The sequence below is a fragment of the Drosophila rhopaloa genome, unplaced genomic scaffold (genome assembly GCF_018152115.1).
Source record: "Drosophila rhopaloa isolate 14029-0021.01 unplaced genomic scaffold, ASM1815211v1 contig_159, whole genome shotgun sequence".
Classification (NCBI taxonomy): Eukaryota; Metazoa; Arthropoda; class Insecta; order Diptera; family Drosophilidae; genus Drosophila; species Drosophila rhopaloa.
Window position 1 is genome coordinate 1,278,319 of NW_025335038.1, and position 25,519 is coordinate 1,303,837.

Below are 25,519 nucleotides of genomic sequence, written 5' to 3' on the forward strand. Positions count from 1 at the left end.
AAATTATGGCCTTTGTTTTGGTGTTTAAAATTCTCAATGATATGAACAATTCCCCGCCAAATAATTTGAACTCACTGCGCGTAATTGAAGCGTAACGTGCGGCCTTGAAGTGTCCGTTAATAAGTCCTTAAGTCTCCGGTAAAAGTTAAAAGCCAAGGAACTGAAATCAGGACACAAAAAGAAGTTGTTATGTCACTAAGAATTTTACGCAGTGCACTATGCAATATTTTATGCCAAATGATACAATTGCCATGACAAATGATGAGTCAAGACATAGAAATTTGATATGGAAAGCTAGTTTCAGTGTGTTAAATTATGACATCAAATATATTTCAGGATGAGTGAATTGCTATAAAGTTGCCAAAGATATTATTTTCAATTTTATTTATTATAAAAAAAGATGATAAATAAATAATAAATATAGATTACAAATAATGCAGTTTTTCATCTACCAATTGTTTCTAATTTAAAGAGGACTTAATTTAATCCCATATTCCTTCTAGCTTGAAACACTCTAGCTTAATGCCATTTTCCACAACACCTCTTAGAAATCCAAAACAAAGTTAAGTCAGCTTAATTTGCCATCATATTTCTCTTGTTCATGCCATAAAACTTTCAATTTGCATCACCCCAGACGTATATTTATTGGCCTTAAGAGAAATGGCTGTCAGGCGGCATAATTATTGAAATATCAAGTCTGGGAAAACTCAGAGAGTGACGGGCGATAAATTGAGGAAAGCCGACAAGTGTCGGCGTGATGTGGGGAAAACAAGAAAGGAGCAAAAGGGAAAATAATAGACCCTGACCCTGAACGCATTTTGACCTCATTCAGTCGTGATTTCAGTAATTAATTGCAATTAAAACACCAAGCCAAAACCAATCAGACTCATTATAATCGTGTGCTGCTCGGCCAAGATCAACAGTAATTCAGTAATGATTCGAAAACCATTTTCCTTTGCATTGTTTAAGTAGTGAAAACTAAACAAATCGCTGGCGTTACTCATACGCCCCGTTAACAGAGACAAAAATAAGTACACACATCCGCAAAAAAGCTAAAGTCATAATTGCCGGCGAGCAAAAAAGATACATTACGCTAATAACAAACAAACGAGCGTCGAAAATAACACAAAACACTAAATCTATAAATACTATATAGATATAAGCAAAAAACAGAAAACAACAGAAATGGATCACAAAGAAATCGCAAGTGAAGTGCGAGGTGAGCTAAGTATGGAAAATAATTCACTCTCTTATTTCGTTCACAAAGTTTTGCTATTTTTATGATACCCACAAGTCGGATAATCGAATGAACGTTATAAATATTTCAGTTAATAGACCCCAAAGGGGCAAGCCAATACCAGACTTGCTGTGGATCATAAATTTAGCCCACACTTTTTATTAACTACTTTGTTTTGCTGTTGGAATTATCTCAGTCACACATTTCTATGATAATGCTAAGCGAGCACATGATATTGTTTGGCAATTATCACTATAAAGCCATGTGCATGTGAACCATATTTAAAGTACAAATTAGACGAGGGGAATTTAACCAAACATAGACGTGTGTCATGCCAAATATTACATACACCCACTCGACAAACAAAATACAAACAAAATACAAGCAGAACAATCAAACACAATCAACGGAATTTCCAATCTAATCAACACGATAACTTTCTGTTGTGTTTTGTTTTTTTCTTTCGCTGTGAATTACCATAGTCCATAATATCTTATCTTTGCGAGTCGACAACAAAGTCCAGTAGTATTTCACATTCTCATTATTATTGTTGAGACTTTTGCTATTATTCTTTATTAGTGCTTGTCAACGATTTTGTTTTGATTTGTCTTGTGATTTTTAATCAGTGAATTTTTAACAAAGGAGCAAGCAAATATAGTTTTATCTTAATTATTTTAATACTTAACATTCTTGTTAAAGTCAATCAATTGGATTATATTTTTGTATTGCCCCTTTCCTGAAATATCCTTTTTTTGTTATTGCAACAATGCAATTTATTTGTGAATTGAACCAAACTAAGTCAGTTTCAGGACTCCATGTTTTCAGTTTCCTCTTTTCCTGTTCTTCACTGAATAGTAATGGATATTACTTTGACTTTTAATATAAAAATGTATATTCAACTCTGTGCTCTATAAACTCCCACACGGTTCCCCATGAATGTATGTGACAAATAGAGGCTCTTGAGCGAACACCCACACACCCACTTCAATTTGACACGTTTGAAGTGTTGAAAAGCCCGCGTAAAATGTTCAAGCCGCGTCCTTTGTGATGGATAATTTGATTTCAGTGCGAACATGAAAGGGGATTAATACAGCTTATTGCCAGGCTATTAATAGCCATGGAAACTCTAAAAACAAAAGGGCAAATCTAGATTTTGCAATCTAAATAAATTTGTGATTTATTCACAGCCATTCTTTATTGTTAAAATATAAACTACGTTTAATTACGAGTTAAGAACAAACTGGGAAGACTCTCAACAATTAACGTCATTTAAAGGGAAAGGATAATATTAAAGTTAAAAATGTTATTTAATTAAAAACTTTGCTATATTTAAAATATGAATCTGTTAAAAGTTAGAACTATCTATGGTTTTATAGTTTAAACTGTCTCGACACAAAAGTTGATGCTGAAAAACAAGCAATGTAATTGGATTGAATGTATATTAAAAGCCACTTGATGTAGAGTTAGTGAACAAAACAATAACCCAAGAGATCCGTGACCCTGATATAAAACCCCAAAGGCCGAAATCAAATGGCCAACTCTGCCATTTCCCATTTCAAGTCACATTTCATGGCCGCTGTGGTTTATGCATAGAGCGATTCCCTCCGAAGCGTTTTATTTCGCTTGGCAAATCTTTTGCCAATATATGTGTGGGATGGCAAAAGTTTCGGAGCTAAAAAACTTTGCACTTTTAAGCGTTATTTACGACAGCAGCCACAGTGTGCAAGTGCAATTTATTGGGGTTCCTCTGTGCGATGGCGAAAGTGTTGGCAAGTTTTGTTGGCAACTCAATTACACAGTCCCCGAAAACGAGGCCCCGGGGAGAAAGTGAGGGCATAAAGGGTCCGTCGAGAGCGATGCAATGCAATTATCAAGTTCATTGACAACGCAAAAGAATAAACGACAAACCAAAACAGACAAGGGCAAACAACAAATGTTTTTCCACCCCCCCCCCTCGGAAAAAGTTTTGTTGCACAAAGTAGGGAAGTCTTCGACTCGCATTCGTACCCCCAGGAATACTTGCAAATTCCGCGGGATAGGATGCCCCAGATGTCGCCTCAATTAGTTGCAGCGACACTTACTGATGGCCAACTTTCTGCCACAGCGCACTTCGACTTTGTCATGGAAATGTCGAGCCAAGTTGCTGGAACCTTAAGTTCGTCTTTCTCCCGGTTCAATAAGGCAATTACACAACTTTCGCTAATTGCTAGTCCAAACACTTGAGTGCTATCTGAATCCAGCTTGGTTTACAATTATGTTAAAGGCAAAAGGAGGAAGTCCTTCGCACAGGAATTTAATTACAAGCTAGCAAAAAAATAAGTGAAATCTGACTATTTATCTAACAACGTTAATTTATGTTTACGAATTTTTTTTCCACATAACTCTTGAATTTGGAATCTAGAAGTGCAAGTGTGGGTCAGCTTTTTACAAGTCATCGGAAACTTAAAAAAACTAACATGAAAATGGGTCAAACAATTGATCAACCTTAAACTGACAAATAGCTTTAAAACTCAGGCACTAGTTTTGCTAGAAACGGACAATTCGACGGAAGGACTTGATCAATTCAAGAAGATATATACTTTATAGGGTCGGAAATGAGCCACTGCGTTTCAAACTTTTGAGTGAAATTGTAGTTACCCTTTGCAAGGGTATAAAAAAACATAATTTTCAACTATTTGAAAAAATATTTCAAAAACCTAAAGGCATGGAAACATTTTTAGGTACTTTCTTCGAAACTGCGCACATTAACATACTACATTTTTGGCAAATTTGAATGAAAACCACCACAGCCATCAATCGGCTGCCAAAGCCATAAAAGTCAAAATAAGCAACAGACCGATTTGAATTGGAGCGTCGGAATTTATATCGTATGCGAGTGTCTGCCGTGGAAGCGTCGACATCACCCTAACTAGATGCCAATCAAATGCGCCGATCCATGGGTTAACCTCAATATGTCCCGCTCTCCCGACGACACCTGTCATTCTCTCCATTCTGCTCGGGCTGCAGACACTGCACTGTGAAATATTGGTGTCAATGTGTCAATATCTGAAGTATAAACACGTGTGCAATTACAAACTATACAAGTACGCAGCTCAAGAGTGTGGTCGTATTAACAAAAGCTACGGCAACGGAAGTGCTCTACATGCGCCGGAAAAGGGGAAAATGGAAAAGGGCTGACGAGGGGGGGCGTGGTCTGGTGGAAAAGCGGCTTTTGCCCAAAGCAATTTACATGCAATTTTCGCATATCTTCTTTCCCTATTCCATTTTTTCTTTGCATCGGAATTTAGCCAGAAACGGGCGACTGCCTTCAAAGGATAATATTGCTTTTTGCTCTCCTTTCGCATTCTGATTTTATAACACGCTCAAAAAGTATTGCTCCTGTATAGTTGGGTAAACTTTTTAAAGAAATATATATAAGAATGGCGTATAAAGCTGATTAACTTATAAACTCCGGAATAACTTGTATTCTTGTCTTTCTACAAAAGAATTCTATCTGTAATCATCGCTACCAGATTATTCTTATAACTGTAGCATAAAAAAACCTGCAAATTTAATAAGTTCAATCTCAAATCGGTATAGTTTGCCTACCCTACTCCATTACCCTTTATTTTCCAACTAAGTTGCATAGCAAATTGCACGCAAAGTTATGCGCGATTGGGAAAATTATAAGTTTTGGCTAAGCGGCAATATTATGGCCTGTTTCTGGCAGGCCAACTGCAAGTTTGATCGATTTGGCATTGGGGCGCCCAGACATCTGATTTTATGGCCACAAGGCATTGACTGGGGTCTTGGTTGTCGGTTCTTCGGTTCTTGGCGTGCCGCAGAGAAGGCCATCGCAAGGCCTTAATTATTGTGCAAGGACCTCGCTGAAACAGCCCTAAACTTCAATAGAAAACGGCTCAAATCCCGAATGAGCCTTTAAGCCAGAGTAATTTCCGTCTTAGCCTGGAAGCATGCAACGATTATTTTTTGTTTGCTCAGTGGGAAAACATGAAAAACCCCCCAAGGCGATAAACATTTTTCAATGGCTTTTGTTTTTCGCGCGTTCCATAATTTCTACAAATGCAGTAACAAATAAAAACAGGCACGCGAACTTTTCCCCAAAAACAAATCACGCATTTCCACAGAAATGGGCTTTCATTTTACGACTCTTTTTTTTCTTTGGTTTGTCCTACTTTTTCACCCCTAAAATATTTATTGGTAAATTTGCGTTTCAGAATTGTGAGGACTTAAGGCGTCATTTCATTCCAGCTGATATGTAAATACTGTGTCGCCTGTGTAGATTTGTTGTGGCTAACACCACGCATACGTAATAATGTCTTGGCCAAAACCACAAACAAAAGAGGTTTGGGTTGTGAACAATCTGTCCTAAAGGGCAGATTAAATAAGTGGTTTGCAAAGAATCTGTAGGTTTAAGGAAAAACTTGACCCGGCTTTTAATGAAACTCAATAAAATTAAGTTTTATTTAAATATATTACATGTTAGGTGTGCATGTTTTTTCTGAGAGAACGAACACTTGGTATCGTCTAATAAAAAACTAAATATAAGTGGTAAAAAACATTTGAAAAATTCTTCCTTTTTTTTTGCACAATATTTTTAAGGGTTTTGCGATTGCGCTAAAGCCTAGCAATCCTTTTGATGAATGCTTGTTCTATAATATTCTATTCTATTTTCCATACCTCTGACTAATGCATTCCTCTCATTTGTATTTTATTCCAGATCTACGCACAGCATTCGATCTACTAGACAGAAATCGCGACGGACGCGTCACCGCCAACGAGCTGCAGTTTATGCTGAAGAATTTGGGCATAAACGTGAGTGACGAACTCATCCACGATCTCATCCGTGAGGCAAGCCACTCGGGTAAGTGCCCCTTAATTCCACTCATGAGCCCCTTTCCACCTGGCCAGCAACCTGTGGCCACTGAGTGCAACAGTTTGTCCCCGTGAAAGTGTTTGTTTGTCTGCCCCTTAATAATTCACAATGCCGGGTGGCAGTTGAAAGGCCGTCGGGAAACGTTAATTAAACCCACCGAGGCATGTCGATTGGTTCTAGCGGCGTTTAATCAAGTTTAGACCTGGCCAGCCACAAATAAACAGGTTGAACAAGTTGGCTTTTGGTTTTAATTTCCCAAAGGTAAACCAAATGACACAAATATATGTTTTCATGTTTGCATTAAAGTCTTTAAAGTAAAACCGAATCAAAAAAGTATGCTATGCATTTGAATTAGGAAAATAATAGGTCGTATGAGGTTTGGTTCAAATTCATATTCAAAACTATATTGTTAAGGTACTAAAAGTACGGGTTCCATGTTTACAAATAAATAATATAAAAAAAAATAGTTCGTATATTGGATTTTCTTGAATACATATTAAAGAAGTTCTTTCATTATTTACGCTGCAATAACGCAGTTTATACACTGGAAAATATAGTTTAAGCAAGAAATCGGATATTCGCCGTGGGCCACTTTTCCACTTCTGTCTTGTTTCCTTTTGCTTTTCTCATTTAATTTACTCGTTAGGAAATGCAGCTTTGGTTATATAAACTCCCCAGCCAAGAAAGGCTGTAAAATGACGTCGTTTGCCTGATAAAAATATACAAGACAAACGATGGGGGCTTTTTCCCTGTTGCATTCTTGGCATCCAGTAAATTGATGTTATTTTTATTTCATTCGTCAATTTAGCCCAGTGGCGCATATTAAAATTAAATTAGGGCAACCTGGCAGAAAATTAAATTCCATTTTCTATTAATATGCAATTGTTGTCGTTCTCACTACGTGATAACGTCAATCGTGGACCTATCCATAAATAGACCGTATTGCAATTATTATGAATTTATGACCTTATGATTATTATTATGCTTTTAATAATAATAAATAGAGTAATGTCACAATTTAAACGGCTTTATTTTAATCACCAGCTGACAGTTTGGTTTTGTTTGCGCAAATAAAAGATAGTGCGTATTGTCGAAGCCCATTTGTTTCACTTTTGTTTGTTCGACACTGGTAATTGAGTTTCGGTTAATCGCTTCACAGGTAATTTAAATATTTGTCCATTGCATTAGGGCTCTTATCGATGGTCTGCAGTTTGCACTGGTTATGCTGTAAATTTAAACTCGGTCACGTTCAGGACGAAAAGGATGGGAGATGGAAAATGGAAGGAGTCTTCGCAGGAATTGGTTTGCGGGCGAGTGACATTTATCATATAAAAGCAGGCAACTGTTGCTGACAGCCCTCCAGACAGGACAGAAGGAGGGTCCTGGGGCAAAAGGGACCTGTTTTGATGGGTGCCACCAGCAGGCGAGTGTTGCACAAACACACACCCCTTGCCACATGTGGATTGGCCTCTGGGAGACCTGTAAGTTGACAGCAAACAATGCTCGCAACACAGGCTGCGACATGTGCCAGACAGACCAAATAAAAGGCTGAAGAATGCAACGGGCATTACAACTAAATCCGATCTGAAATTTAGGGCTTTTAAGACAAATCTCAAAGGGTTTTTTCTAAATAGTTTTTGGACCATTTTCAATGCAAATTGTAGATTTTTCAAAGGATAGATTATTCTTAAGCCTCAAACTTATATTGGTTTTATTGGTTATTTATCCAATGATAGTAGATATTGAGTACTAAAAGGCTGTGTTACTTAGATAGTCATTAATGTAGCTGCTTTCTGAAATTGATTAGAATTGTGTGTAATTTTCCAGAATTATTTTGACAGTTTTGTTTTTTCAAGAACAGTGTTTTAGCATAATTGTTCAGCTCAATATGTTATTTTCATAGTTTTAAAGGTGAAATTTCTTAGTTCCTCACTTTCATAGTTCAAGTTTTAATTAATCGGCAATATAAATAATCTGCAATATCCGCTTGACATATCGAAAACTTTTTCTAATTTAAGATGCATGTTTAGCAGGCCCTTGAACCCCATTAAAGGCAACCAAATCAACATAAAAGGGCAACAACTTCGCCCACAAATGCTCACAAAAGACCAAAGACAAAGAGACACTTGGCTCTGTTTTTTGTTCTTGTTTTCCACTTGGCCAGCATTTCGATAAAGGCCCGGTCAATTTGTTGAATGTGGCTTAAAGCGTGCACTTTATGGCTTCATTAACATTCCAGGGGTTTCGATGACACTCTCTCTGGGGGAGAAAAGGAAGGCCTAGAATGGTGGGGGCAAAAACTGGGCAGAAAGTCGCTGATTTAGACATTCTGACATTGCTAAGTGACCACCTGGCAGAGGTTTTTCTTGGCCTTATTTATGCCGTGGAATGAAGCACGCAAGCAACAGTTTTTCTTTTCGCTATTTTCATTGCTTCTGTGCTCGTTTTTCCACTTATTTTCGGGGGTCAATTGCCGCTTAAGCAGACAATTGACAATTTATGTTGGGCGGCAGTTAAGAATTTACTACTCCAGCGAGCGTTGAGCGCTATTTAAAAATAATTGTCACACGCTTTTAGGCCACAAAATTAATTGATATCGGGAGTTGTGGCGGCAGGTTGTTAGCTGCCTGCTTTTCGGGCCCAAAATCCACATAAACGCCAGCTGTAGGCCATTAAATTTCCTATTAGCCAAGTTGTTAAGCGTCAAAGCCATTCCCGCGGGGATTCTCTGTGTGTGCCAGGTTAAATTAGTTTGGACCAGGCCAAAAACCACAACCGCTGGGCTTCACATTAGCAACAACTGTCGCGGCGATTGCACAACCACCCAAAATCACCAGAAAACACACCGCCCACCGAAATGGCCTTGGTGCATTTGACCCTCTAATCGAATTTCAACGAAGACCTCTGGCCGAAATTTACATAACCAATGGCTGAAAGAAGACGGGAGCCAAATTAAATACAGCTTAAAATGCCAGGCAGCGAAAATTCCTTGAAAATTGCAGAACAAGTGGAATAAAGACTGCCCGAAAATGGAAAAGCTAAGTTCAAAGTTCAGTTGAAACCCTGAAATCGCAGCCTTGAACTGCGTTTATTGGCCGAAAATGTGGGGGGATTTCCCGACACCAGCAGACATTGCACATACGCAGCGTTGCCTTTCTCGGGAATTTAATTAATAGCCTAACTGCAAGGTAATTTATTGGCCATCAAAGGCAGTCGTTCATGGGTTGCTGCCTGTGTATTAGTCGGCACTTATTGCCGGTTTTACAAGCCCAAATACGTGGCCAAAGTGTCGCCTCACTGCAGAGCAACAATCAAACAAAAGTGGCTCAATGGACGGGGTGTGGCATGCCTCCCTCACAAATACGTTGCCAGAACCCCGGGTGAACTTCCGTTTCCGTTCGCAGTGGCATGAGGTCACCTGCAAACTACAGCCAACAATCTACAACCAGCAGCTACATTTGCCAATAATTGATTACACTTTGGCATGAAGTTGTTGCCACACACCTCGCCAATTCCCTCCCCCCCTCCACTCCCTCCCCCCGATGTCCAGACACCGAATGCACTGGCAAACCGCATTGGCCATTTGTTATGCCGGTTGTCATTGAACGTCCCTCATCGAGGGCAGCCTACAAAGCATCAGGGATCTGTGATTGAAATAGACCCATCCAAAGAAGGTGGCAAGCTACAGTTGGGGAAAAGAAACAGCTCTTCAACTAAAACTGTTAGATATTTAAAGTTTTTTTAAAGTATCAAAATAAATTAGTCTAAAGAGAACTTTATATGCAGAAATATTCATCAACATAGATATTACATTTTACCTTTGGCCGAACATACTTAGGTTTTAAGTTTTATTCAATCATTAATTGGGAGTTAAATTAATTTTATTTTGTACATTTTTTTAAATTTCATTGAATTGACTTTTGTGAATTATTTTCACTACTACTATTTTCCTTCACTTCTTCTTAAATCGCAGTTATTTTGACTTATTTACTTTCAATTCCATGATTGATTTAGCTTGCTGCATTTAAAAGTTAAAGCAGTCTTTGGAATAAACTTTCTGGGAAAGACTCTCATCGATCAATGCCAAGAAATTGTTGCAACTGCAGGTCAAGCTTGAAAATTTGTTGCTCTGCTTAACGAGGCAAGTGGGCACAGACATATGTATGTGGCAGAGGCTCTTCCACAGGACACGTTCTATGCAGGACATTACCGAAATGTGCGACAAACAGTCGCAGCCAGAAACGCCCTCGCCTTCGTCCGTATGGCTCAAAAAAAAACAGAAAAAAAGGACGACAAACGATGACAATGGCGGCAGCGTCAACATCAACATACATATAACCAAGCCATTTTCATTATCCTTGGACTTGTCCTTTTCGCAGGCTGACACAGACATTGGCGCAGATAGAAGTAGAGATAGAGATAATGTGCATTTGGTTTTCGCATTAAAAAAAAAACATAAGAGGAAGCAAGCTGAGAGGAAGGCCTCTCAAGAATGGGGACTTGGTCCTTAAGATGAAAAGGGCAACTTGCAGAACATGCAGTCCAAATAGAAAATCACAAACAGATACCCTGTTTTGGGCATTACATTAGGAACATGTTTAAAAAATTATCACTTTTATTTCTTTACTAATTAAATCCTAGTTTTTATTATTTTCATGCTAATAAATACGGATTTTTTCCCTTTAAAGAAATAATATATGTTACATTACTTTGAAAAATATATGATTGTTAATTGCAATGATTGAAACTATTATGTTTTCTGATTAGTCTAAAAAATTTAATTTTTTAATTTTGATTTTGCTATTTCTGTATGGCACAAATCTTACTTCTCCAGGCTATATTCATAGCCTGTATCCTTGGAATGGGAACTACTAGTGGGATGAAAGCCGCTAAGCGCAAATGAAAATATTTTCCAAGCAGCGCCGACACACAAATGTCACACAGATGTCAGGCCAATAAGAAAAGCAGGAAAAACTGCGCCAGGAAAATGGCAAATAGGGGAAGATGGTTTGGATGACAATAATGGGTCATGTATGACCAAGTTGGGTGGCAACATATGAGCAAATACCCCAAGCAATCATCGTGATATGTTGATATGTTGACGATGGAGCAATATTTATATTCATCGAGAGTTGAGTGTGGAACTTTGTTTTGTTAGCTGGCCTCGGGCCAAGGAACTCTTTGGTTGCACTGTCTAATTGATGCGGATCCGGTTGTTTGACCCCAAATGCGTTTTTGATGCCAACAAAGGACCAACAACAAAATGTTACTCGGGGGAGAATGTCCTTGGCTCGTTTGGTAATTACCAGCAATTATTTTACTGCCCGTAGTAGACGAAATCCCTAGCTTGTACTTAGCAAAAAGTCTTTAGTTGTCTTGGCCACGAAGAGGGGACATACATTAAATTTAAAGTCTGGAAAACAATTGTTGAAGAGTTAATTGTTTTGTTATTCGGAGTATTACAAAGTCCCAAAATAAGTCCCAAAATTATCAAGACATTCTATGGGTATAAACCCACTGCCTTGAGTTCTCTATTGCCATTTCATTTAATTAATTTATTTATATCTCCCAAGTCTATTTCTTTGCTTTCAACTTACAAATTAATTAGCAATTCTAATTATGGTCGCGGTTTGGTCAAACAAATTGCAATTAGAGATGAAAATGCGAATGATGTACAACCCTCTTTTTTTTATATCCCTTGGCATTTGCCAGCAAATTTATGCCAGCGGAGATTATCACAGATTCGGACTTCATTTTCGTTGCCATTCACACAGTGGGAGTTGTTTTCCTTTTTATATTTTTTATATATTTCAGTAGTTATGGTGAAGGTCAAGGCCGAAGAGCATAGCGCAAAAGGTTTTCCGGGCGGCGTATCTTCTGCGCTTAATTATAAAAGTTTCAGCGGCAGAGAAAAGTTGAGACATTCCCACTGAGAGCGCTCACTTGCAGCTTTCGGCATGGGATTTTCCCTTGGCTTTGGTTTTGATTTTTCGTCTTCCCATTCTTTTCGGAATGTTAATGGTCCCCGAGATCTCAGCCGGAAATGCCTCTGACAATGCCACCACCTGGGCAGCATTAGGATTGGCGCAGGAGGAAGCGCTCCAAGCATATCCTGCCCTAACAAAGGATGTCCTCGTTGCTAAGGATTGAGGCGTGTAAACATTTCCCAACAATGAAAATGCATTTTTTGTGCTCAGAAAGTGTTTGTGCAAAATGTTTCCAGCAGCACTTACACGGAAAATATTTATGCTTATTTGAGGAATTTACAATTTAGTAAGCTCGTCCTCGAAAATTTGATTTTTAAGTCCTGTTCTAGAATCACAGCCGATTAATGCATTGTCTGGTTTAGTTCACCACAGCGCTTGATATCCTTATCCTGAATTACAACAACATTTAACCATTATTTCCAAGGGTTTTGATCAAAAAACCGAAAAATCGAGATGATTTTTTATGGATTTTGGTCGATTATTTATAAACACCTTTTTTATGTGTGTTTTGTAGTAACTTGGCCAAAATACGACACACAGACAAAAGAATGACTGTTTTGTGCAGCTGAGGACCTATACAATCAATTCCAGGTGGATTTGGTAAATTTTATTTTTTGACCGATTTTCGCATTTTTTATAAGGGGTAACACTTAATTTTTTGCCAAAATTGGGCCAAATTTAAATTTTTTAGATGAGAATACCATTGGATTGGAAATTTTGTAACGAATTCAACAAGGTATGACATTTTAAGATCTGACCATTATATCCAAGGGTTTGGATTAAGAAACTGAAAAATTGAGCAGCCTTTTTTTTAGGTTTTGACCATCAAAAAATATATTTAAAACACATTTTTTAAGGGGTTTCTTGACGTAACTTTGACAAAATAAGACGCACAGCCAAAAGAATGACTGTTTTGTGCAGCTGAGAACCTATACAATATAATCCAGGTGGATTTGGTAAATTTTATTTTTTAGCGATTTTCGCATTATTTATTTTGCCAAAATTGGGCCAAAATACAATTTTTGAGCTGAGAATGCCAATCGATTGGAAATTTTGTAACGAATTAAACGAGGCATGACATTTCAAGATCTGACCATTATTTCCAAAGGTTTTGATCATAAAACCGAAACTCGAATATATTTATTTATTTTATATTTCTGGATTTTAATAATAATAACATTCATGTTGTTTTTACAAAAATTAAAATGTTCAGCTTTGAATAACGATTAATTGAAAATTTCATGAGGAGTTTAACAAGGTATTGAATTCCAAAATTGGGTTATTTTTTTGCATTCTTACGGCCAAAGTACTGATCTTTTTGACCGAAAATTGGGACTCTTGAGCCAATGTTTGTATTTGTATTTTTTCCAAAAACTTGAACAATCATTAAGAAAATTTGTTCTAAAACAATTAATTTGTTAAATTCTGTTTTTTTTTAAATAAATATATGACCCTTCTTTTTTGAGTGCATTCAATTATTGCACGTAGAAAATCTCCCTTCCCTTCCCGGAAAACACTTTGCTTGCACTTGATTACTGTGCACTTTTCCGAGAATTTTCCTTGGACTATTGACTGTACAGGTGCATTTTTAGTAAGGAAAAGCAATACAACTAGAACCCATCTCGTACCTTTTTTCTGTGTGCATTCAATTACTGCAGCAGAAAGTGTGGTCTCTTACTCTCTAAAAAAGCCTGCTGTTGCACTTGCTGACTGTCTTGATTTACCAGAATTTTCCTCAGACACCGATTCTCACCCGCACATCCCCCTTTTCCGATTCGCAGGCAATGGCTTAATCAACGAGGCCGAGTTCCTGCAATGGGTGGGCAGGATCCAGGCGCTGCGAGACGACCAGCAGTCACATGAGGACAGCAAGGACAGCAAGCCGGTGGACGAGGCCGATGATGTCACCGAGGACTTGATAGCCGCATTTAGGTATGTTGGCGCTCGTACTTATACACTTAGTGCGCAGAACTCCCTGCTAATCCCCCCCCCTCGTCCTGCAGAGTATTCGATCGGGATGGCAATGGGTTCATAACGCGCGACGAGCTGCAGACCGCCATGGAGATGATTGGGGAGCCCTTGAACGAGCAGCAGCTGGAGCAGCTGCTGGTCATCGCAGACTTGGACCAGGACGGGCGCATCAATTACGAGGGTGAGTCAGTGAGTGAGTGCGTGCGAGTGCAGCCGCCGACAAAGGACAAAGGACACTGCTGACGCAGGCGTTCGCACGGAAGGACATGTGTGCACAGTCCAAAAAAAGCAGTCCCAAATCCGAATTTTTATTGATTTCAGATTGGCTTGCTAATTTTTATTTTATTAACAAAATAAAATTTTAAATTTTTTATACACTGGACACATTTTAATATGAGTTCAAGTTTCTACAATTCATAAACTCTTTGTTTAAAGCTCAGTATTATTATAAATTTATTGAAATAACCAGATAAATATTCATCATTGCATATCTTTAAGCTAAAATCTTTATATATTCTCAAAAAAAATCGCTAATACTCGTATATCACTTTGTTGAATCAATAGTTTTGTAATGATTTCAGATTGGCTTGCTAATTTTTATTTTATTAACAAAATAAAATTTTAAATTTTGTTTACACTGAACACATTTCTACTTCCAGTTTCTACAATTCATAATAATCGTTAAACTGTTCGTTTAAAGCTCAGTATTATTAATAATTTTTTGAAATAACCTAAAATAAGCTAAAATGCTTGAATCTTAAGATATTCTCAAAACAAAATCGCTAATACTCGTATATCCCTTTGTTATATCAATAGTTATACGATTTTGGAGCGCTTTTATGGGAAAACCATTTTATTTTCAAAGAAACAGTACTGTTTATGTTATTTATAATTGTAATAACCTCCAAAGGCTGTGATCCTGTTGCAGCTGCGCCTGTCTGAGCCCTAATAAAGTGATGGCATAAGATACGGCTAGCTCGTGTCAATATTTGTCCCACGCACCGAAAACCGTATGCCCATAAATCAGCTAGACAAATACGGCAAAAACAAAGTTTATTAACCTCAAGTAACAGCAACAGGAGTTCACCTAATGCGGCCGAAGGTTTATTTGTTTGTTTACTCGTAAAGTTTTTATAACCGTTGTTCGGGTCTTTGCTGGGTTTATTGGGTTTTCTTGGATTGAGTCCCTAAAACTAGAAGTAGTATTAAATGGTGCAGTAACTAAATTTGATATTTAGTACTCTACGGTGCATAAAATCTATCAATCTTCCAGAAACACCTTTTTAAGTACTGAGAAGAAGTGTAAAATAAAAATTTATTGAAAATCATTCACGATTTATATGAAATAAGATAACTTTTCATTTATTCCAGAAAATATTTTTAGGGTAGCAATTCTCTGGGGATTTGAAGTCTCCTATTAATTTTTCTAAATTAATTTTCTAATTCATAACATTAAATAAAACGATTGTTTTCACTTAAAGTCTGAGCCACATTTCCAAAAGGTATCTTGTAGTCGTCAACTGTGTTGTTTTCCAAAATTGACCTGAGGTCTGGAGCTGAACCCTAGTCGCAGACATAAAAAGTTTTTGATAAAGAAAATAGCTACATAAATACAAGAAAGGAAAAGTCCATAATGCAGTTGACCCAGAATGAAGTGCCAGCACCTCACCTCAGAATCCCCCCTTTTTCCATGATGCCACACCCACGTATTATTCTGCACTAATGGCAAAAAAAGGACAGCACAGAGTTCCCTTGCGTGGCATTAAATTTGTTTAATATACTTAAACTAATACGGGGACATGCTCGACTGAAGTGGCCTCTTTGTACTTGGTTTTTTTTTGTGCTGTTTGCCCGGCCTGGAATCCCTTGTATCATTAGGTTCATATGCCATCGCCTCGCTAGTTGATACTTTGACCTTGTAACGCATTGACATGTCAGCCCAACACCCAACCACCCACAAAGTTCGAAAGGCCCAGCCCGCAACCCGCATTTGTTTGCTGGCATCTGCAATTTATTTACTCATTTTGCTGCTGTTGCTGTCTTTGCCTTCACGCTATTTACTTTGCACACCGGCATCGACAACGGCCAACATTGCGTATACGTTATCCGTTTGTTCGGTATACGCAACGTTGTCCGCTCCGTTTTCGCTGACACTGCAGTGTTGGTTGGCCAGAGGAATGGGTCGATTGGCCGGAGCAACACGTACGCCTCCTCCGGCAAACCACGCCCATAAAAAATAATAAAAAAAGTCGTAGTTCGTTCTTTCGGAGGCGTGATTGCCCGGAGGCGACAGCTTATATAGTTTGGCTATCTCATCTGTAAAATGTTTTTGCCTCGGTGGACAAAACTGTCAAGGAAAATATTCTTCCTTCCGAAAATTAGGTTTATTCCATTAAATTTGATTTGAAAAGTGACTGGTTTTTAAAAATTAAATTTAACAATCCAAAAATAGGGAAATAGTTTTGATTCCAGTTCGATTCATTAAATTTTTCAGCACATTTAAAGATTCTTTAAAGATTAAAGATAGAAACCATGCCTAGGTAAATTATTTTAAGTCATTAATATTTTATACTTTTTTTGTTATATTATCATTATTACATTTTTAGCGTCAGCAATTATATTTAATAGACTCTTCTCCCATTTTAATTTCAGAATTCACGAGACTTTTGCTCTAAGCAGTTTTACGCCCAACATGGAGGCATGGTCAACTGAAACCCCGAAAATTTCGAGTGGAATGCACCCCGAGTTACCCCTTCAGCATAATTGTTAAGCTATTAAGAATATACTCAGACATGCAGAAAATAATAATGCAACAAAATGTGCAGAACACAATTGTTTGAATTTTTATACAAAATAAAAAACTTATTTATACAAGGGTTCGAAAAAAGTGCAAGGCAGGCCACACACACACCCGTAAAGTTTTCGTTTCATTCAACACCCACATATACACACACAAACATATTCATATGTAAATTAGTTTCAAAGTTTTGTCGATTGTAAAAAAGTGAATTATTGATTCAATTGGAAAAATTTAAATGGAAATGTTTAGACAGTTTGTGTAAACGATTTGCGTTGAAAATAATTTAAATCATACAGAGACAACACAACCCATAAACATTTAACATATAAATTGCATATTCGGATAAGTCTGAGCGCGTGAGTGATATTGTGTTTAGGGTGCTGCAAAAAAAAAAGAGCAGGCAAATGGAGAATTAAAAAAAAAATACAATAAAAATATATCTTAATTCGGCGAAGGCCAGCAAGTGGATTCATATATTTGTATTTTATTGTAGTTATGCTGCTTTCAATGTATGCGCGTTTCAAATACCCCAAAAACAAACAAAAACTGTTTCAAATTTGTTAGAATAAGGAAATAAATGTTAACAATTTATATAAGAAAACAAAAGATTTAATTTCAGTTGGGAAGTGTCTTTGTAGAGCTCTCAAAACATCGGCGTTATCGGTTATACAAAGCTAATAATAAAAAAAAACGTTTTTTAAAATTTAAAACAGAGCTAAGCAAAATCGGTAGGAAATGTAATGTTTATAAATATGTTTTCTTTCATTTATCCACTTAAACAATACCATAGTTTGATAAAATCGATACTCTCGATGGTGCATTTGTGTTTTCTGAGCTCTATTATGAAGGCACAAAATACAAATGAGCCGAGCAGCAAAAATTATATAAGATGTTAATGAAAACGTAAATTAACAATAACCAACAATGAATGGAACATTTCAGAATTCTTGGTATACATAGTTCAAAGTCTTCAAACTTTACATTTTAATATGTTGTTTTGCGTTCTTTTTAAAGTTATTTGTTAATTTAATTTGTTTTCGAAATTCAAGTCCATTGCATATTGCCGTCCCATAGATAATTTAACGAGAAGCAACAAATTTTGTATAACAATTACAAGTCATCGATTTAAGGCATTGCGGTTTCAAACAATAATTTTTTTATTGATTTCGTAAGCCTTTTTTTGATACAAATTTAGAACAGAAAATCAAAATCAAACAAAATATATATTTAACAAAAGTGCTCTTTTGAAAATTCAGTGAAACGAGAATTAAAAGTATATATTTACATTTAAACACTATATGGATAAAGTTGGGTAAAGAAAAAATAAATCAGGTCAATGGTACAAATCGCAAAATGGGTAAAACAAGGAATGCAAACAAGGAAACCACATTTTTTGTATGGTATTTACAACAGGACTGCAAAGGCAAAGCAAATTTAAACCTAATTAAAATCGAAAACCGAATCAAACTAAACTCTAACCCAAAATATTGAATATACCCGATAAATGTACTTCAATTCAAGTAGTTTTTTATGACCTCTAAATGTGCTTAACAACTATATGCAGGACTATATACCTACCCAACAATATACTACTTATATACATGATAACTGTTTATGTTTACCGTCAAACTACATACCTAATATTATCTTCTATATATATATAGATACTGGATAACACGAAACACAAAACAACTAAGACATTATCTGTATGCGTACTTAAAGTGGTAGACATTTGGTTTAGGTATTAATGATTTCATAATTTATAAATGCGATTGCGAGTCGGAAAACGAGATGTGACATAATAAATAACAGTACACCAACGCTCAATAAATGTTTTATTCTAAAATTTATTATAGTAGGCGTTTCCATCCTTGACAGTTGCCAATCCAGAAATCGTAGTACCTGTAAAATTGAGCTGTTCGATTTGACAACGTTTCTAAATTTCTGGCTCTGCGCAAAATATTGTGTATATTTTTTTTGAAGACGACAAACACGGTTAAATAACGACAATGAGTGAAACTGAGAGAAAGGTAAGTATACCAGTGAAAGGATTTTAGTTTGCTTTTGTGGGAACTGCAGTTTTTGTACCTATATTATGGTGTTAATTTTGTTAACAAAAACAAAAATTCTCTAATATTAATTGGTAGTTAAATGCAATGCAATTAAAAAAGCTTTTCAAAAAGGTTAGAATACTCTTTCAAAAATACCATAATTCAAAAACCGCGTTTGGAGATTTCTCACAAATCCGGTGCGATATATCGATATCAGCAATTGGCGGCTATCGCTAAAAGTCCACCACTGAGCTCACGAGGAGCAGCACGGTATAAAATCAATTTTTATTGAAATTTTAAGCGACCGCGAACGAAAGATCCGCTGAGGCTTAATTAAATGCCAGTGCGAACTGCATTTTGCGATCAAATTCCGTGATAAGATCTTCCAGGGTCCATTTAAAGGGTTGCTCCATAGCCGAACCCTCGATTTTCCGAGCGTGTGCGTTGACATAAAGCCGCAAAAGTGGATACCGAAACTGTGAAAATCGAGGATTTGATGGACTCAGATCCTGAAATCGAGTTCATTGAAAAGGACAGCGGGATGTCTTCGTTGGGCGGAAGCAAGGACGAAACGCCCGAGCGGCGGGCAGTGGCGGCCGTAAGTAAAAACGTGGAGCCCCCTTGTTACCCCCTTGAACACCCTGACTTCCCTCAATTCTTATCGTGCTCACGTAATTGTCGGTCAATCGCAGCAGCTGTCCCATAAAAGCGACTTTTCGATACCCTGTACTAATTTCCTTTTTTTTACAGACTTCAAATGAGCCACAAGGCGAGAATTACGATGATGTAAGTGGACCCTGTTTGTAAACACAACGCGCAATCTAACCTCAATCTTAAGGAGGCAAATAACACCATAAGGACATCTTAGGGCTTATTTTAAATATGGAATTTGTCTTCAGGAATCCTCACTTTGAAAACAGTTCAATTAGGCTTTCCATTTGATTTATTAATATTATTTTTTGGCTTAGAAATGTATTAGCTGTTAGCCAAAACGTGCTAGTCTACTGTAAAAATTCATTGTCATCACTATAATATTCATTCTTTATTTTTTTTAAATTAAAAAAAATCTTTAGAACGTTTTACTCAGTAATTAAATTGTCTCGGCATAATGATACTTATCAACTGTTAAGTCAAAATTGTAGTCAAGAAAATCAATTGATAATGGAATTGCCTTTATGGATCCGAAGTATAATGAACAACTATTATTACTCACATAGGTGTTTGTATAAGCTTTAGAATTGAATTTTTTTCTAAGTTTCCCAATTTATACAAAATTTGATAATATAGGTTTATTATATTCAATTATTAGACCAGCCTAATTGTACATTTTCAACAACGACGAGTTATCGTAGCGAAGACAACAAAATTTTAATCTTTTTATTGTTGAATTTCCCGATAGTTAACTATTATCCAAATATGTATCTGATAAAGCTCTTTTAATTAAGATGATTTATCTAAAATTTTTTGTATGCAGTTGAGTATAAAATTATTCATGGTTTTTTTAAACTCAAAGTATAGAGTACTAAGTACTAGTAATAAGCTAAGAGAAAATATGAAGGAATCCATTTAACCCACTCTTCCTTCAAACACAGGAACCCGAAGAGTCGGCGGCCGAGCGCTTTTGGGGCCTGACGGAGATGTTCCCGGAGCCACTGCGCAACGCGGTGGAAGCTGTGAGCAAAGCCACCGTGAACGGCGTCAAGGGATTCTACACGTTCTCGTGCAACGCCAGCTGGATATTCTTCACCAGCTCGGTCATCCTGTTCGCCCCGGTCATCTTCGAGACGGAGCGCGCCCAGATGGAGGAGCTGCAGAAGTCGCAGCAGAAGCAGGTGCTTCTTGGACCCAGCAGCGCGATGGGCCCTGGAGGTTCCTCGCCCAGCTTACCCTTGATTCGTTAACCGAGAGAGACCATACCACATACGCATATTAGTTCTACGAAAACCGGCAGCGGATCTCCGGAAATTGCCACACGTTAGCTTAAGTTTGTCGATACCAATCAATCCCAGTCGAAATCGAGAGGCTGAGGACGTCCCGAGTGGGCAAAAGCAGTCACCCATCAAATGCCCCTCCATAGCCCAGCATTTACGCATCCACACTTACGGAACTACCGGCCCCAAGGAAACGTCCTCTTCGATCGAAACGAACAGTTGCAAAACTTCAGATAGGTGTTAGCATTGTAGTTGGCTTACAGTGTATAAACAAAGCAACCACTACGGTTTAAACCAATTAATAAAACTACGTTTATTAATAGTTAAAAGTCAAATTGTTGAAGTTTTGTTTTCATACTTTTGTTCGCAGTACTTGTTTGTAATATTGTTTTGGGTAAATGTTGAGTAAAAGAATGCGTCGAATTAAAAATGGGTCCCCAAAAAAAAAGAGTATTTTAGAAAATTAGTTTTCTCGCAGATATTAATTATTAGATTACATTCTTGCCCTATGATTTTTAAGTTTTTCGGATCTATTTAAAACAGAAAACGAAAGGTGAAATTTAAATAGCTAAATATCAATGAATCTGTGTTTTAATAGCTTTTACGATATTTCAATTCTTTGTTTTTGAGTCATCAAAAAAATGAGTGATCAAAAGGATTGACCCCATAAACAACCGAATTAATTTTAATGGAAATTAGCTTGGAAATTCTCCATATAGCCGTAAAAATAATTTTATTGAGAGTTTAACCACTTACTTCAAGTCTAGGGACTCCCCAGATATTCCCTTGGGATCGGATGGTCCGTAAAATAACGCCGGAACTCTCCAGCATACTTGTTTCGCAAATTCCTTTCCCCGAATTCGTTGAATCGCTGGGCCAAGAACACATACACATCCAAAACTTTGGCATGAGCAGAGAGCTTTTTAAACGATTTTGCGGCACGCTCTAGGATGTCTAGAGATTTGAGGAGCTGGGCCTTTCGCTCCTCCACACTATTTTGATTGATGGCCAGCAGACAGCGCACGAACACGAAATCGGTTTTGGCTCGTTCGTACAAGCCACCATTGATGTGGATGTCGTGCATGCAGCGCTTAATGGCCTGATAGGCCTTCTGTGGCATCCCGAGGAGCAGCAGTTGCTGGGCTAACAGCAGGTCCACCAAGGCCAACTCGTAATCCATCTGTGAGTCAGCCATATCCTCTGCCACGCGGAGTAGAAGCATGGTGGTCTCACTTGAAAAACGTCCATCCGCCATGCCACAATAGCCAAGTAACACTTGAACCCTCATTCGCAGGAGAAAAGGCAGGTTACCCTGGGAAGCCAGCTTGTCCAGGAGGCGTCTGGCATTGAAGAACTCCCTCTTAGCGACGTATATAGAAGCTCTTTGAAGTATGGCATCTGAGGGATCTAGCAAATACAGCTGGTCGCAGGCTTTCAATGCATCGTGCCAGCGGCACTGGTAAATGCCCGCTTGGATGACCACATGGCATTGGCTGATCATCCAGCCCTCGGCGCTGGGTAAGCGTGGGAAACGCTCTTTAGCACGATGGAGGAGTACTTTGGATAGTTGGAACTCCCCCTGCAATTGAAGCCACAGGGCATAGCTGGCTAGGGCGCTGCCCAAGCCCGAAGTTCCGTTGCTAAAACGATCTCTGGCTGCTAGAAGGACTTGGGAGTACAGAGCAGCCAGTTCGTGTCTTCCATAAGCAGACCACACTGCACTCCTTAAGGCAAGAGCCTCTGAAGAGTGGTCGGCAAAGTTGTTGCGATTTGTGAGATTATCGCTGTGCTGGAGAAGATCGAACAGTTTCAAGGGCTGATAGCCAGCCACTGTTCCTAGTTTAACGGCGAAGTGGAGCGCCAAAGTGTAGTTCTGCAGCAGAGAGCTATCTACTTCGTTGGCCTCTTGCACACTCTTTTGGACAGCGGATAAGGGCAGCTCATCCCTGAGCAGGCAGTACCAAGTATTGGCCAGATTCAGACTCCTTTTGTCGCCGTGTTCCTGGGCCAGCATGATGCTCTCCCTGAGCGCCGCTAGAGCTTCATCACGGTGACCAAAAGTGGCATGTAGCACCGCTAGGTTGACGCAGAAGTATTGATAACCCTTTTCCTGGCTCATCAGCCTCACAGGACTCCTGTCCAAAGCTCTGTGGAGAGCAGAGAGTGCGTTGTAGTAATCCCTGACTCTCAACTGGTTCATGTAGCCCAGGAAATAGGGAGTGGTTGAGAGTGGCAGGTCGTCTATGATTTCTTGGACCTTCTTCTGCAGCTCCAAAGGCGGCAAAGCCTTTCTCTCATTGATTTCCAGCAGTTCCGACTGTTTATTGATGAAGAACTTGGCCTGTTTTGGGGCCCACTTGCTGAGTGGGTTGCGTTCTTGGGCAATACGAGCAGTAGTCCCTTCCTTCTTTTTAATTTCAGGATCTGCAGGCTTTTCAGCTATGGGATTTGGAGGTGGAGTCTCTTCCCTGTGGAGAATACCACCAGCTATGGTCATTCTGGAACCAGACGCTGCTGCACGAACTCCTCTTTCGTAATAGGAGCAGATGTTTTTGTACATGTCCATCATTTCCGGGAAACTGAGACGCTCCAGGACCACGCCCACTCTCCGGACATAAACGCCCACCATGCTAAACTGGCTAATGCCGTAGTTCTCGTTTAGAATCTCATCTATGTTCTGGATCTCTGTGAAATCGAACAAGGACTCAATGCTGCCCGCACAGAATTCGGACATGGCTTTTTCGAAGGATTCCAACATCAGGGTGTCCAGTTTGTATCTGCCGGTGGTCAGCAAGCTATGGAGCTCATTGTAGCTCTTATCCGACTCTTGGACCAACTTGAAAACCAGCATATAGAACATCCGACGACGCTGGGTGCGCATAGATATCCCAGTATCCAAACAGGACTTCTTGTTCTGCGGGGGTAAAGAATAAACTGGGTAATTAGGTTTTGGTAGGCCGCAATCTTGGAGCACTTACAATCACATATTGTTTGAGCAGTATTAACACGGTTATCTTGTGCGCCGTGGGTGTTTCAATGCGGGGCGGTTCAGTTTTGGAGGAGGGGTCCAAGGTGTCCAGCTCCTCGAACAGATTCATGGTTAATTTATGGGCACAAATTCCTATTTCTGTTTGCCGGCAAAACGTAAACTAGAGCTGGAAATAACATCGGCGATGTATCGATACATCGATGTTTTCCAAAACTTGGGAAACATCGAGGTTTTCAAACATCGATATTATATGTTTCCTTTTTACCCATCACTGCTTGGCAGGTGAAAAAACATCAATGTAGGTAAACATCGATGATTTTGCACCTCTAGCGTCAAGTGTACAATTTGCGCCAATTTTTTTCTGCTGTTCTTAGCCCTCTCTTCGTCTTTTTCTTCCAAAGATTTGTCTGCGGCGCAGCGCTGCCGCTCCAACTAATTTGTAGCTAGATAGCGGAATTAGATATAAATAAGCCTTTTTCTGTTTATATTTTTATTCACTCTTAAAAGTAATTATTCAATTAGAAATATCATTAAATAGCAGTTCAGGACAAATTTGATACAAAATATTTACTTGAAGAAATAAAATAGTTTTTATTTTGGGGTCGATTTTTCGTCATTTTCAATCATGTAAATGGGTTGCAAAAAGTGCCAAAAAATCGTTTTTTCGAATGCATATTTGAGTTATATATTATTATAATTATAAATTCGGTTCAAGGCTCAGAAGCATCAGTTGCTGCTGGATGTCGTTCCTTGTCGTCGAACACATCGCGGTTGGCGGCACCAGGACCGACGGCACCGGAATTGGCCACAACGCCTGCTCCAACGAGTTCGACTCCCTGCAACTGCTGTTGCTGCTGAGAGGTGCCGGGTTGCTGTTGGTGTTGCTGCTGCTGCTGCAGATTACCGCCTGCTTCGGCCGCTCCACTGCCAATGGTCGCTGTTTCTGCATTTCCTGCCGGACCGACTCTAGGTGGCACATTCGAGTTTTGACAAGCCGCATGTATCTGCCGAACGGGAGAGCAAATGATGCAGCCCCTGTTGATGCACGTCTTATAATGCAACAGGATCTGGCGCGAAGAGACACAGTGCTGCATGGTGCAGGCCTTGCTCTGCTTACAAGTGCCCATGTGGGCGAGCACTGCTTTCATAGCCATGCAGTGGTTGACGTTACAATCCTCTCTGCATTTGTGCGCATGGAGTATAAGCATCAGTTGCTGCTTTATCTGTCGTGCTCGGTCGTCGTCCTCTTCGCGGTTGGCGCCACCAGGACCGACTACTTGTCCGGCGCCACCGCCAGCCACTGCTGGGTCACCAGCGACGACACCGGCATTGGCCACAACGCCTGCTCCAACGAGTCCGACTCCCTGCAGCTGCTGTTGCTGCTGAGAGGTGACGGGTTGCTGTTGCTGCAGACTACCACCTGCTTCGGCCGCTCCGCCGCCAATGGCCGCTGTTTCTACATTTCCTGCCGGACCGCCACCAGGTGGCACATTCGCGTTTTGACAAGCCACAAGTTTCTGCCGAAAGGGAAAGCAAATGATGCAGTCCCTGTTGATGCAAGTCTTGTAATGCAACAGGATTTGGCGCGAAGAGGCACAGTGCTGCATGGTGCAGTCCTTGCTCTGCTTACAAGTGCCCATGTGGGCGAGCACTGTTTTCATCGCCTTGCAGTGGTTG

At 39.0% G+C, this 25,519-nt stretch overlaps 3 protein-coding genes across 9 annotated transcripts in view; 2 read left to right on the top strand and 1 right to left on the bottom strand.

Annotated features, from left to right (window-relative positions):
- Positions 1-18,698, top strand: part of LOC108047429 (calcium-binding protein E63-1) — a 30,976-nt gene extending 12,278 nt beyond the window's left edge. For 3 of the 5 annotated variants that reach the window (XM_017127613.2, XM_017127605.2, XM_017127640.2), the window contains 4 exons: positions 5,958-6,101; positions 13,882-14,032; positions 14,104-14,252; positions 16,724-18,698. In XM_017127613.2, the coding sequence (XP_016983102.1) occupies positions 5,958-6,101; positions 13,882-14,032; positions 14,104-14,252; positions 16,724-16,746 (467 nt within the window). In that variant the 3' untranslated portion in view covers positions 16,747-18,698. Of the gene's footprint in view, positions 1-969; positions 1,220-5,957; positions 6,102-13,881; positions 14,033-14,103; positions 14,253-16,723 lie in introns of all 5 variants that reach the window. The other 2 variants (XM_017127623.2, XM_017127631.2) reach the window with 2 other exon arrangements.
- LOC108047418 (anaphase-promoting complex subunit 5) lies at positions 81-24,020 on the bottom strand. Of its 2 annotated transcripts, XM_017127592.2 has the most exons (3): positions 23,832-24,020; positions 21,610-23,767; positions 81-160 (listed from the first exon to the last, which is right to left on the bottom strand). In XM_017127592.2, exons 1-2 carry the CDS (start codon positions 23,949-23,951, stop codon positions 21,617-21,619), a joined length of 2,271 nt encoding a protein of 756 aa, XP_016983081.2. In that variant the 5' UTR covers positions 23,952-24,020; the 3' UTR covers positions 81-160; positions 21,610-21,616. The 2 variants fall into 2 exon arrangements, with proteins under 2 accessions (XP_016983081.2, XP_016983071.2); XM_017127582.2 differs by lacking the exon at positions 81-160 and having other exon boundaries at positions 21,533-23,767.
- LOC108047457 (mitochondrial import receptor subunit TOM22 homolog) lies at positions 18,786-21,188 on the top strand. Of its 2 annotated transcripts, none has more exons than XM_017127659.2 (3): positions 18,786-18,901; positions 19,673-19,708; positions 20,515-21,188. In XM_017127659.2, exons 1-3 carry the CDS (start codon positions 18,881-18,883, stop codon positions 20,821-20,823), a joined length of 366 nt encoding a protein of 121 aa, XP_016983148.1. In that variant the 5' UTR covers positions 18,786-18,880; the 3' UTR covers positions 20,824-21,188. The 2 variants fall into 2 exon arrangements, with proteins under 2 accessions (XP_016983148.1, XP_016983140.1); XM_017127651.2 differs by lacking the exon at positions 18,786-18,901 and adding an exon at positions 19,143-19,520.
- Positions 24,021-25,519: the final 1,499 nt, after the last annotated feature.

Excerpts from the sequence above, each read along its gene's own strand:
- LOC108047457 (XM_017127651.2), top strand. The coding sequence starts at position 19,419 with ATGGACTCAGATCCTGAAATCGAGTTCATTGAAAAGGACAGCGGGATG. Across the intron at positions 19,521-19,672 it reads AGCGGCGGGCAGTGGCGGCC|ACTTCAAATGAGCCACAAGG; the intron begins GTAAGTAAAAAC and ends TTTTTTTTACAG. Across the intron at positions 19,709-20,514 it reads AAGGCGAGAATTACGATGAT|GAACCCGAAGAGTCGGCGGC; the intron begins GTAAGTGGACCC and ends CTTCAAACACAG.
- LOC108047418 (XM_017127592.2), bottom strand. The coding sequence starts at position 23,951 with ATGAATCTGTTCGAGGAGCTGGACACCTTGGACCCCTCCTCCAAAACT. Across the intron at positions 23,768-23,831 it reads TGCTCAAACAATATGTGATT|AACAAGAAGTCCTGTTTGGA; the intron begins GTAAGTGCTCCA and ends TTACCCCCGCAG.